The 14,590-nt window shown below is 38.6% G+C and overlaps 1 protein-coding gene across 3 annotated transcripts in view; it reads left to right on the top strand.

Annotated features, from left to right (window-relative positions):
* The window catches only part of LOC306863618 (partitioning defective 3 homolog), a 463,239-nt gene extending 452,309 nt beyond the window's left edge, over nt 1-10,930 (top strand). For all 3 annotated transcript variants that reach the window (XM_079407066.1, XM_079407065.1, XM_079407067.1), the window contains 2 exons: nt 1,876-2,000; nt 7,070-10,930. In XM_079407066.1, coding sequence (XP_079263192.1) covers nt 1,876-2,000; nt 7,070-7,463 — 519 coding nt within the window. In that variant the 3' untranslated portion in view covers nt 7,464-10,930. The remainder of the gene's footprint in view (nt 1-1,875; nt 2,001-7,069) is intronic.
* The last annotated feature ends 3,660 nt before the right edge of the window (nt 10,931-14,590 follow it).

Here is a 14,590-nt window from a genome sequence, read left to right as displayed (position 1 = left end):
CAATCCCCCACCCCCCGGAGAGACATCGTGACTGCGTGATTTGTGCCCCCCCTAGAAATTTAAATGCCCCTCCGACGGAGGTGACCTGGCGCCGGCTCTGGCTATAGTTAAACCTTCCTTTAGTGTACAAGCACTCGAGCAGAAAAGTGACGTTTCTAAGGGATGAGAGGAATGATATGTCTATAGCTCAGGGTTGCCAGGTCTGCGTAACAAAACCAGCCTAATGGTACTCAAAACTAGACCAACTGGTTTGCAGGAGAAATTGACTATTAAAATAACTTTTTGGGGAGCTTCACTTCAACCCACGGACTAAAAAAAAACCCTGCAGCAACAGTATGTCCCTCTCTTATTTTTCCTTCCTGCTTTCTGTCCTTCTTTATCTCTTTTTTTTCCTGCACTCACCCAGTCAAGTGCATCAGTTGTAAAATTAACTCCATATGTCGGAGCAGGTTTCTGGAAGTGGTTGAGCATATAGTGCAGTAAACATTGTTGCACATGGAGCGTGTGTGTGTGTGTGTTTGACCCCCCTGTGCACCGCAAGCCCGGCCCGTCTTTGATATTAAAGGCTACGGGTCACAGCGCACGGCAATCGTAACGATTACACATGATTAGGAAGTCTGGGACCGGCAAGTTCTCCTCACCGTCCAGCTGTTTCATGCTTACTTGCTCAGAATTGATGTGGTCAATTTTTCATAATTATGTCTCTCTCTCTGTCAGGCCACTTTTTGTGTTTGTTCAGGTGGGCTTCGTATTGTTGTATTTGTTCTGTGTCTGAAAAAGAGGGGGAAAAATGTTATTTTCTGTGTGATTTAATGGGAGCAAGTGGCATGTGCTGTCTGGAGATCTCATGAAAATGTCATGCTTTCATGTTTTTATAAGGATTGCAGATGAACTTTAAATGATCAGGCTCTACATGTAGGGTAGAACAGCAATTAAATTAAAATGAGATTAAATTAGTACTGTGTAATTTTGTGTTTTGCTACTGGTATTTGATGATTTCATTTATTTTTAGGTAACAGTCAGAATTTGAAAGTGAGATTGTGTGTGTGTGTACAGAAGAGGATTGACAACCATATTATCTATAGTGTGTATGTGGCTAGTGGCATATCAGAAGACACACACACACCTGATTTTTGCTTGCTGCAGTTTCTTCCTTTGTCCAAATCTCATTAAAACATCTCACTGTGAATAATTACTTTATTATTGCTTCTAGCTCGCAATAAAAGCATTTCCTTTTCTCTATTTTTGGCTTAATATGTTGCCAACGAAGAAATTTACCAGGCCTTTAGCTATTAAAATGTGTCTCAGAAGGGATTTTACTCGGACTTCATCAGACATGGATAAAATTGCCTGATTCTCCAGTTTGCAGTTAAACCATAGCCGTAATGTTTAATTCTTCTGTTTTCCCATCTTGTGAATCGTTTAAACGTTCGCCTCGCCGCATTAATGCAGCATTTGTCATTTTTGCGATGTCAGCAGTTTGTAGCACAAGTGCACTCGAGGCTAATTGCGTTCGGGTGTGGTAGTCACGTTTCTCATTAGCACACCTTGCACTGTTGGAAGAATCGGTAGTGATCAAGTGCCCCTCAACAATTATAAAACCCCCACCTGGCCGTGAATTGTAAAATTATGCTGCACTTGTAAAATTTTGTACACTTGTTAGCTCGGTCAGTGCAAACACAGTGTAACACCTTCCTATACATAATCAGTGACTAAACACATCATTAACGAATATATAGAAAAGCCTGTATTTCATAAAAGGATTGTCATTTGCTCTGCCTGAATGACTTTTCTGTCAAACACACTATTTTAAAATGCTTTATACTGTTGGTATAATATTTGTGTGTAACTGGAAGATGCATTTTTATATTTCAGACCAACACTGGTTCTTATACAGCGACGGGGCGGCACTCGGTTTCTGTGGAGAACCAAATGCAGAAACAGAGAGAGGACAGAGACGCTTTCACTCAAGCCCAGAGGCAATACAACTCCTTACCGCGGTAAGAGAAGCCACACAGAGACATCACTGCACAAAATATCTCAGATTCTCAGATCTGTCAACCACACATTGTCTCTCACAATAACACTAAATTCACAATATGTGCCCTTTTTTATGCATAACCTTTGGAATTAAACTATTATTATTTAACTTGCATAATTTTAACGTCTTTTTTGCAAGACATTGACCTTGCTGTACCATGTAAATAATTCATAAAAAAAATCATATCATACCCTTATTATGATACCATAATAATAATAATTCCCTGTTACATTTTGTAAAGGTATTCCTCACATTCAAGTAATAAATCCTAAACACGAGTACATAAGTTGCCGGATCGCCTAGAGCAAAGCAATGAAAAGTAATACTTTAATAAATTCATGCTAATAAATCAGCCATAACCCAAATATGTGTGCAATCTTATCTCCACGTCTCTCACACTCTGTCTGACCTCAGTGGCATTTCTCCGCTGAAGTCATCCCATTGTCATGTGGTCGGTTCTGTCTTTGCTCTAAGCTTTCAGAACAGCAACAGCGTCTGTCTTCATGCTCACATGCCCCTCCTAAACCTAATAAAGATCAGCCCGAGAACCTGTTTGTTGAGGGAAGTTTATCTTGGCAACCGCAGTCTATAAGGCCCCCCTTTTTCGGATGGATATCGGCACCGTCCCTCATCTTTTATCTGCTTTTTTCACTTTCTCTCTTTTTTCTTCCCCTCCTCTTTGCATGTTTGTCATAAATGTCAATAAAGCTTAGAATGTAGCCTGCGGGCTGAGTTTGATATCAGCATTTCTACTTGCAGGCATTGGTATCTTCTTAATCTGCTTCAGTTCATGCAAAGCATCCAGCCAACAGACATGAGAAGAAAAAATCCTGCATTAGAGCTTTACATACTTAACTGACAGGGGTGGGGAACTGCAGGCGCTGCTGATAAAGTTTCACTCAAGATTTCAGTACATTTATTTACAGCACGGCAGGAAAAACTGCATTTTTAAGCTTTTTGATGAAAACGTACCAGCTAAAGTCACCTTCACAATGCAAGGGTGTTGCCAAGGTTCTGCTAAGGTGGTCTGTTTGCCACAAAAGAAATCTTGAAGGCTGACATTGAAGCCCAGTCTCTGACACATTCTCCTGTTTTGTCTGCCAGGCAAAAAATTGTAAATCTGATCATGTTATAAAATTTGTGATCACACTTAAACTCCTCAATTTAAAGTACAAACTGCAAGTTACATGCAGAGGTTTGAACGGTGTAATTTCCACAGTACCAGAATTGCAAAAAAGCTTCTTTTGCTAATTGCCAAAGTTTGGGATCTTTTTTTAAATAATATATTGATGCTTTTATTCACCAAGAATGCATTAAATGCTATTCTTCAGATATGTTGTTGTTCAAAGAATCTTGAAAAATAATAATAACAACAATAAGAGAAAAGAAAAGGAAAATAGATCAATCAAATAGATATTAGAATGATTTCTGAAGGATCATTTCACACTGAAGTCTGGAGTAATGATGCTGATAATTCAGCATTGCCAGTACAGAAAAATTAAATAAAACAAAACTAAACTAATATTTAATTACATAAACTGATATATATTAAATTAGTTAATCATTTAAGTATATTTCTTTAATTCATGGGTGTTAGGAGAAAATAGGCAACAAAAAAAATAAGAAAAAAATAATTTGTCTATGGAAAACATTATTTTATATGGGATAAGAAGAGAAGTAAAAAAAAAAAAAATGATTTTCACCTTTATTGCTTACGTTTAGCATTTGTTCAAGTCTATAAACCCAAGTCTTAACAGTACAGAAATGAAAAACAACAAATAAATAAATGTTATTTTTAGTTTAATGCCATTCAATTTGCCTAAGTATAAGATTGTGTTATATGGGTATTCTGAACTGGAACTATTGGGAAATATCTACAGTCTGTGTGGTCTAACCTACATGCATGGCGCTTGTTTTTATTGGCTTTGGGAACAGTGTAACCAGAATATGTACAATTACAGAATTAGTCTGCCTTCAAGCAATGACAAAGCCCAGCGCACTTCGCAGAACGCAAGATGCAAGAGGCCTTGCATCAGAAATCTCAGATTCGTCCATAGTTTTTCCCTTCTCATTCCCAAGACTGTAGAGGAAGTCCAAGAGTCGATAGAGAGGTTGACATTCAGTACTCCACACGTTGTGGACATAAGGACAGTTAATCAATTCAACCAATCAGCTTCCACTATTTCTCACTGCCTTAAGCATTGTCAGGGTCGCTGTCTATATTGAGTGAACTTCAGACGAAAACACCGGCTTTACGAGGAATCCACCGACTGGTTCCTGGCGGAGCTTTGACACTTTCCCTGTGGAAACTCTGCACGGACAGCGGCCCTTTGATGCGCATTCCACTCATAATCTCATACCGTCGGTCAAGCTGGTGTGAAATGACCCCTGTCCTCTGGAGGACCCGGCAGAGATGCGCACTCATTAGTAATGTAAGGACTTACTGGAACGCCATCCCTCCACCAATCATAACGCAACGTGGATATAATCCACAGTCTGTCCATGTGTCTGTTGATTAAAGCAAGCTTTAACAGAGATCCAACTATGTGTTTACACTGTAGATTCAGATTTAGCACTTGGCTAATGAAGGGATTCTTTTTTGAGAGGGGGATTAGACCGAAAGAAAGGGAGGAAAAGAAAATGCCAGATAAGAGAAGTGTATGCTGATTAGCAGTAATGGAAGTAATGTGAAACAGAGCGCAACTTCATGCAACAGCTGCACGTTAGAATACGGCAACACTCACAGAGATAAGAGACGAGGCCCGTGTCCCAGCCTATCGTTCTGCTTCCTGTTAACAAATAGAAAACATTACTCAAGGTGTTGAGATAATATTGTTCTCTGTGTGCATAGCTGTTGTCCTTTTGATAAACTGTGATGCACACCAGCTGTTTCTCAGATACTCACAAACACTAGATCTTACAAAAAAAAAAACTTTTTTTTTGCAGAATTAACTTTTTCAGAATTGCTAAAATTATGACAGGTTTCACAAATAATCTTTTATAGACAGATATATTGAGTATTTTATCGCAGGATGGTACATTGATGGTGTGTCATCATCCAGGACCGGAACTAACTACTGTAATGAAGTTTGCTTCGCGGTCTGTTTTTACATATAAGATGTGTTTCAAGGTGATAAGTAGTCACCATTTTCTCAATAGTTTCAATAGCAAGTGTGTAGATTTCACTGTAAGAGCATGAAGATTGTTTTTTTTTTTTTTTTCTTACCTAACACCATTGCCTCTTGTGAGAAGTGCCATGTGCTTCACTGTTTGTCTGTTGTATTTCATACTAAGAGCAAGATCCCAGCAGAACACAATGTACTGTAATCAACAGTTTTATTGGCATCCAGTCAGTTTCACCTTCTACGCATTTGAAAATACTATGTTCATGGCCTTTGACTTTAAAAAATCAGTGAGGTTTGAAAAGGAATACAGATTACATTCAGGACCGATTGTGTGAAGCATATCATTTATTTATTATCCAAACAATATGACCCATAGTGCATGAAACTAAGTCATTTTGGCCTAGCAAAGCAACACTGAATCACAATTATATTTGTTCATACTAAACATTAGGGTTTTGTTCTAAACCTCAAAGCACAAGTATTCAATTTTGCTGTGTAATTTGTTGCATACTCTTTCGGGGACAAACACAAATTATGTCTCAAATCATGTGGCTTGTTGAGGAGAGCTGTGCTATTACTTTTCTTAGCAATAAAATATAGCCTACAATTGTCACCTAGCGATCAATAAAACTGGTGAATTACATTGAAAAGGGGACCCAAGCCATTTCTAAGGTCCGTAATAATATAGACACTTGGGCTTTTTTTTTTTTTTAGATTCGGGCAAGTAAACAACCATCTAGCAATCACCCCTAGCATCATTCTAGTGATAAAAAATGTAAACACCCCTTATTTCACCACCGCATTCTGAATTCTGGACAATACTACAGCATTGTGTGCCGCCTTTTGAATGCACTCCTTTCTTGTGTGAATCCCAAAAGAAGTGTTACACGCATGTTTTTAAGTGTGCAAAGCCAGTGAGGTGTGAGTGGGGCTTCATTTAGCCATGAGGCGATGGGATGTGGCACGGTAGCTACTTCATGTTCCCACTTAATGGATCCTAATAACAGAGCAGAGAGAAAATGGACACAGTCTGAGTGGACACCCCTCACAATGGCCACTACGTTGACAAAGAAATTTGTAGGTTGGATATTTATTCCCTCGTTCCTTTAGGCAAGAAAGGGGATCTGTCGCTGGTTGTCTGTCAGATGTGTAGTAGTTGATTGGCCGATATGGATGGATAGTGAAGGAACCTGTTATTTCCTTTCTTGATGTTAAGTACGCTCGCTGGTCTCAAATAGAGTATTAAACACTTGTGCAACACTGAACTAGATTTTATGGAGAACCTGACTGGTGCTCATCTTGGACAGCTTGCCATCAAAATGCTATAGCATGTTGTAGGGGATTGTTACCATAGACTGTAAAAAAAAGTAGGGTGATACATCCCTATTTCCTTCCGTTGCAGAAAAACGAAGCCATAATGTCCCAAAATGTAATTTGGAAGCCGCTGTATCCAGGTCCTGTCCGAACTTTCACAAACAATCGTGATGCCACACACTGTGTATGCTGGTGTTTTCAAGTGTTTGTTTTTTCTACTAAGAACTTCCTAAAATGACAGAAACCATCTTTGACCATCTTTTGATTTTTGACTTTCATGAGCTGTAAGCTCTAATCATCAAAATTAAAGCAAAAAACTTTTGAAGTGTTTTACTTTACATGTAATGAATCCATATTCTAATTTTCTGCGATGCACCTGTATATTTAAATACACACACATGCATGTATACTATGTAATTATATATGCACAATAAATATACACAGTACACACACAAGTATGTGAACAAAAACTTATTTTGGATGCGATTAATCGTTTGACAGCACTAGTGCAAAGTTACTTATTTTCAACAGAATGTTCAAAAGGGACCATCAAAATAAAGTGCTACCCTTCTTTCTCTCTTCCTCACAGACAACCACGTAAAAACCCTAGCACCGTGTCTCAAAACTCTTGGGATAAAGTCTATCCTCCCGGCGAAGTCTTTCAGTCCTCCAAAGAGATATCGCGGTACTCCAGCTACCAGGGATCCCGCACTACCAACGGCTACCTGGGCACCTCCGCCACGGGCCTGAACGCTCGTGTCCTCCTCGAGACCCAAGAGCTCCTGAGACAGGAACAGAGACGAAAGGAGCAGGAGGCTAAAACCAAGCTACCTGCTATGGAGGAGACGCCAACCTCAAGCCAAAACCCTGTTCCTGCTCCACCCAAAGGCCCCTATCGACAAGACGTGCCGCCCTCGCCCACTCAACTCGCCCGGCTCAACCGTCTACAGACCCCTGAGAAGGGCCGCCCCTTCTACTCCTGAGACAAGAGATCAAAACTGAAGGAAGAACTGTATGACAGCAATAATATTGAATGGCGAGAGACAGGGCTATAACATGGAAACTGCATGGAGGATTCTGGGTAATTGGTTTTGGACGTTTTTCTGAGGGTTGCCAAGTTGTTTTTTTTTACTCTAGTATGGAGTCTTTGCACACACTGAAGATCTTTGTCAACTATCCATCTCCCATTCCTGCTTTTGACAAATGTGTATGTGTTTGTTGAATTCATTCACGTTGTGTCACTAGGTACACTTGACAATGATGACAGTCGCCCGAGGCTTTGATACATGGTTGTTTCCGTCATATTGTGACGTACATATCTTGTTTTTGTCAAGTGTGCTGAGAAAAACAAGTAGGTAGATTTCACTACACCTGTCAGCAACATGTCTAGGTCATATTTCACCACAAAAAAAAATAATAATAATAATTTAGCTATAAAATGAAGCTTGTTTCTAAGTCTATAAAGATTTTTTTTTTTTTTGTACAAATTAATAATTTGTAAAATATCTATACAAGTTGTGGGAACAATTTAAATATATCCACATTATTTTCACTGAAAATTAGCTTTTTATACATTACTCTAATGAGAGTTTTGTGGGTGTAGGTGTTCAGGGCGAGCGTGTTTTAGCCCATGTACTTCAGCAGTGTAGCTGAACTCCGCTAATAGTGCAGAAAGGTTATGACCCCACAACCCTCCAACTCTCTACTACGGAAACCCCCATTAATCCATCATACTTCTCAATTCTCAATACTTCACGACTTCCTAGTGGAGAAGTCGTGGCCTAATGTTAGAGAGTCGGACTCGTAATCCAAAGGTTGTGGGTTTGAGTCTCAGGCCGTCAGGGATTGTAGGTGGGGGGAGTGAATGCCCAGCGCTCTCTCCACCCTCAATACCTGAGGTGCCCTTGAGCAAGGCACTGAACCTCCAACTGCTCCCCGGGCGCCGCAGCATAAATGCTGCCCACTGCTCCGGGTGTGTGTTCACTGCTGCACGAATTCCGAGTATGGGTCACCATACTTGGCCGTATGTCACTTCACTTCACTTCAATTGCCGCCTCCCATCTCCATCCACTTCATAATTGATTTTTCTGCTTTTTCCTTGAGTTAGTGGTGTTCCTCCACTACTAAGATGGTAAATGTACAGAAATTCAGGAATTAGTAAATTCTATTTTTTAGTTTAAACTTGTTTAAAATACTTCCAAAAGAGCAAATAATTTGGGTTTGGTGCTACTAGTTGAAATATGAATTACATACTGTACCTTTTAAGTCAACATGAAGCAATGCAATTCAATAGCTATGATTTCATCTACCTATTTTTATGGGAAATTTGGAATATCGCATAAAGAAACTCTGGATGGAAACACCAAGATGTGCATAAAAAGGGTATTATTTCTTTATCCAATAAAAAGATATGCTCAAACTAAGATGGAAACACATTTAACGAATAAATTCTGCAGCGCACAAAAAACTCATGTGGCTTTGTCTCAACAGTGCATGTGATTGCATAACTGAACTAACCAGCAAACCGTTCTCATCGCACACCATCTCAAATGTTGTTTTAGTCATTCTGAAATGCCTGAACCAAACTCTCATCAAAATGATTTGGAATAATTACCCCCTGAAAGTGCCTCACATGCTTGTGTTCTAAAACATCAGGTATCCCTACCCAAGATAGTATTGCGTTTTGTCTGTGTGCTCTGAGATGCAAGTCATTTATTCTGTAAGCTTGCCTGGTTCCAGCGAGTTTCATTGATGAAAGCAGTGTTAAATTTGCAAATGTTTCATGCGATATTCTAATTTTGTGTGTAAGTTAATTTGGCGAATTTGGATGGAAACATAGATTCCTGTTTAACAAAATTACATTTGATCTCAATAGATGTGTGATTGTGAAAAAAATTATTATATGACAGGTGGTTGGAGGGGAGGGGCTTAAAAATAAGAGGGATTGATGCTGTCATCCAAAATGGAGCATGTTTTTACATTTTGATGAAAGACGATGTGTGTTTTTTTGGGGTGATGTTGCATAATAACACCAGGAACACGTTAACTTTAATGCTTCCTATCAAGACTGTATGTGTGGCTCACAGGCAGTGTGCTTGTGTGTGTGTTACTTTTATACCCTGTAGGTGTGGGTGTGACTCTGACCTTTGCCTTCATACAAACTGTCTTTGGTTTTAGTGGCTCAGGCAGAGACCAGTTCTGTTCAGCACTTTAGTTTTTTTATCGCACAGGTTAATGGGCAGTTGCTCACGCACATGTTCCACTATAACACAACAAAGCTCAGGTTACAGCTCATGCCGCAGTAGCCATGGATACAGTCTGGAAAGGAGCAATTCACCTAGTAATGAAAATTCTGTCATCTACTCACTCCCATGTCCTTCCAAACCCGTTTGCCTTACTCTCTGTGGAACACAAAGTGTAGTCCATACTTTCCTCTCAAAAGGAAAGTAAAGTTGTCCATATGACTTCTACAATAAAATTGGACTATGCACTTTTTTTCAGCTTGTCACTGTCTGTTTCCATTCTTCAAAACATCATCATCATGAATGAGAAAGTAAATTTTTCCATTACTATCCCTTTAAATCCAGCTGCCTTTTAACTATTCATTCAAAAATCCAAACCACTCTAACAAACGTCATGTGACTTATGTGTGCTGTATGTTTTTTGATACGTGTGTGTGTGGGTTTTGTGTGGGATTGTGTATCACCAGTGCCTGTAACATGACTCTCTCTTGTCTATGAACTGTATCTTGGCAGGCACATGAAACACTTGGCCACATTTTTCAGAGCTAAAGCTAAAAGAACTCAATAAGCTCTCACAAAAGGGAAAGACAGGCCCATTGACCGATGTACTTTCCTCCAAGTCTCTTCCTGGCGTCTCGCTCTGTCTCGGATCCATTCATTGTGGAAAATGTTCAGTATATCTGCTCTAATCTTCTTTGACTTCGGTACTTCCTCCCAAAATTGTTCTGGGTTCTGTGGTACAACAGGATGTGCTTCTAATATTGTATCTACAAACAGACATTTCCATAACAGCAGCTGTATTCTTTTTTTTTTTATTTTTGGGGTGCTGGCTGCTTATCTACTATTTTCTATCACATTGTATACATGAGACGTTTTTGATGGGAAGTGCCTGTGAAGAGGAATGTTTTTGTATTGTCGCCAAATGCACATTTTTTAAATGAAATTATTGTATTGCTTTGACTTTCTCTGATCATACAGCATTTGTTTTAATCGTTTAAAGAAAGCAAAGATTAATCTGCACATTTTAATGTATTTGTATGACATTTTGTTGTCTGTGTACGTCGTAGGTACTATGGTGTTTAATTCTCGTGTGCACAGTGAAAATGGTTTTTACACAGTTTTTATCTGACGTGTCAAAATATACACAAAGCTTCTCTGTACATATCAAATCTATATTCAATAAAAAGTTTCTCCATTCTGTTTACAGTAAATTGTTTTGTTTGCCTTTAAGTTAAAAAGACTGAGTGCAATTAAATGTTTTGATTTGTCAAAGTTAATAATTTACAACAATTTTAAGTAATAATTTATTGTATATACATATAAATATTATGATTATGTTCTCAGGACAGTTATACCAATGAATTTAAATTAATGTCAATGCAAGTGCATTCAGTAGTTGGTGCTAATTTAAAGTTTTACATGTTAAGAAATAAACTGTTGTATTATGAGCAATCAGACGACTCTACACTTTTTAAACGAAACTGTATTTTATGAAGTGTAGGTTGCATTAATACTTAAAAATACACCATCCCTGCACCCTATGTGCATACTATCCACCCTAAATAGTATGTGAGACTAGAGTAAGTGTATCTGCAAGCATACTATGTTGAAAAAGCGTGCCAAAAGTCCCTGGATGGTCTACCATTTCAGGTGAGTTTAGAAGTGTGTATCTTACAAATAAGAAGATACTATAGAAATGTTTGGCCATTAACCCTTAAATGCATCATTATGAAGACAAAAAAAAGTGTTCTCCACATAAAAGACCAACAACTGGCACATCCTTTTCTTTGCCCATCTCTCTCTCCAATATGGTAGGAAATCATTATTTCAGTGTGTAAATTTTATTTAATAATGCATGGAGTGTGTATGGGGATGTTGGTAACACTTTACATTAAAGTGACGTGTTTACATTAGTTACTGTAACATGAACAAACAATGAACAATACATTACAGTATGTATTAATCTCTGTTAATGTTAGTTAATAAAAATACAGTTGTTCATTGTTAGTTCATGTTAGTTCACTGAGCAATACTTCTACAGCATTTAATCACAAAACTAGTGCTTGTTAGTTAACGCACTGTGTTAGTTCATGTTAACTAATGTTAACTAATAAACCTTATTGTAAAGTGTTACCAGGATGTTAAATGTGACTGACTGATGATTGACAGAATGCATCTAATTATGCAATTGTATGCCATGGTAGTGTCCCAAAACCTGCCTACTCTTCTGATGCACACAGTATCTACTTTTTCATCACAAAGAGAGTACACACTTTTAGGGTGTAGTATTAGTAAGCAAATAAGTATGCAGTTTCCTGGAAAATCTGTCCAGAGCCAGGCAACTCTAAAATATAAATAATCATAATAGACTTAGAATAGTTACTTAATAAAAAAAACATTTTCCAAATCATGTTTTTGCCTTATGTACTCACTCGTTATTTAAATTGTTTATTAAATAAATGTGTTGCTTTAATATTTTAATGAATGCAGGCTAAATATGGACAAAATAATGAGCATTGTGTCACTGACCCAATACATCTCGCATTTCATTGCATTCTGTGGAGATTATGAAAATGTCCTTTGGTTTGAAATTTTGCAAAAAAGCAAACATGAAAAAGAGTGATTCATTACTCTCTGATGATCTATTTAGCAAACTTTTGAGTTTCAGTGTCAAAGATGATAACAGAAAAATGCCGGATGCTGAGCAGGAGAGAATTTGAACCTTTGTTCTCCTGGTATGGCGAGCACATTTTAGGAGTGGAAGAGTACAGAAAAAGAAATCGGAAGAAATATGCATCCATTTTGCTCCCTCGGTTTAATCTATTTCTGATCCCATATATCATTTTAATGTTGTGACATGGCTGGCAAGTGCTCTAATGGGAAGCGTAATGACTTTGATGGAAATAAAGACAATGCTTGAATTTATGAAGTTCAGGTCCGGGTGAGAGCGGCTTTGGGAACGTTGGCTCTCACCCTGTTTCTCAGAGAAATTGCCAAGAGTTGTTCTATTGGAAAAAGGGAAGCCTATTGAAAAGACCCATCTGTTTGAGACTGTAGAGAGTGTGTGTGTGTCTGAAGATAGACATGGGTCATGTCAACAAAACTTGAAGGAAAGCAGCAGGGAAGTGGGCTAGGCAAACGCCAGTGAAACACAGGAACGGAGAGCATAACGTGTCCCGGCTCAGCAGGGTCACTCTATGTGGGGTTCAGGTGTAGATTGGCACAACACATACCCAGTCACAGTGGCCCCGTGCCTGAACCTCAGAGCGGTCGTGTAGAGTCTGAACTCAAATCCTCCCCTCTGAGTGAACCCATGCCACACCGCACCGTCTGCTGTCTGGATCACTGTGAATCTGTGCTTTCTGCTGCTCACTTTTGAGACACACCTTCCACAAATAGGATACAGACTAGTGTTCCAGTACCATAATGCACACATTCAGTGTTCTTTAGAAGAATAACTCTAAGATGTGGTTGATAAACTACCATCTATCATACAATAAGCATAGCATTAAACAGACTTGGATTTAAATGCAACAAATATATTTAAACCATTAAAAATTGTCATTTTGGCCTGTCCCACCTGACTTGTGGTGTGATTATTTTCCAAATTCAAAATCATACCAACTTTTTGACATATGTTGAATTAAAATCCAGTTGATTGTAGGGGGGACTCATAGAAACTTACCTGAATTACTGAAAACATCCAAACATCTTGTGTGCAGCCATGTTGCTGCATGATTGTCCCACTATCAAAATTGTTAACCCGGGAATTATTTTGTCATTATTTGTGCCCTTTCTATAGCATTGTGAGGAAACAAGCAAATCATTTCTTTCCATTTCTGCAATTTGTTACACGGTGAAGATTCAGTTCAACCTTGTTACTCAAGTTACTGAAAGAAAAAAACTAAAAAGTAATACATACATACATACATACATACATACATACATCTAAACCTTTAACCATTGATTTCAATATTGTTTATCACAAAATAATGAAATCTCACCAATCAGGTTTTTAAACGTATCTGTGTCTCAAATCTTAATAGCGGGGTTGTAAAAAATACCAAACCTTATATAAATGAACAAGATAAAATACTGATATAATAACACGCAAAAAAAAGGAGCTCAGTTTGAGTTCTAAAGTGCTATTTGTTCTATGCTCATGCCACCAACATTTCTGTCTTTATTCCATTGTATTTGTGTGGATCCAGGATTTCCATAGTCTTTCACATAGTGAGGAATGCACAACAATTGTTTAATCTCACACGACAATGTCTTCCCTGGATTCTCTCGTCACTACATATAGTATGCATATTGCTTTGGTATGAAATTATATCCCATTGTGCAGCACGAGTTCAACAACAAAACAAAGCAGCACAAATCTGCATGTTGCCATGGTTTTATGCTGTTTCACTTAAATCATTTTACAGTATTCTCTGCACGTGGCGTAATATCCGTCTCGATTCCAGCTTTTTAACGGAGCGTGCAGTAAGAGGCCGGTGACCCCGCGGGGCCCGTAAACGTGTCTGGGACTGCGAGATGCTCCGTCATCATTCACACCGTTGTGTTTATATGGTGAATCTAAATCGCCTTTCCACACTGGCCCCATAACATCCCATAAACCTCTGTGGTCTCCAGAATCAATAGCAGACCGGTGCTGTCAATATGAGGATTTGATTTCACATATATATTCTGTGGTCTTAACCTGAGGTCTCCTCGGAGGCTCCTTTGGTCGTAGTGCAAGTGTGCTGATATGAAAAGCAGATGCACTGGTACACGGTAATGACCCACATGTTCCTCACTCGCTTTCTTCTTGTCCTTTGGTTTGTCTACCCACCCCACCTTTTCTCAATGATTCCTCATTTTTG

The sequence above is a fragment of the Barbus barbus genome, assembly GCF_936440315.1.
Source record: "Barbus barbus genome assembly, chromosome: 44".
Taxonomy (NCBI): Eukaryota; Metazoa; Chordata; class Actinopteri; order Cypriniformes; family Cyprinidae; genus Barbus; species Barbus barbus.
This window is presented reverse-complemented; position numbering and strand designations above follow the sequence as displayed.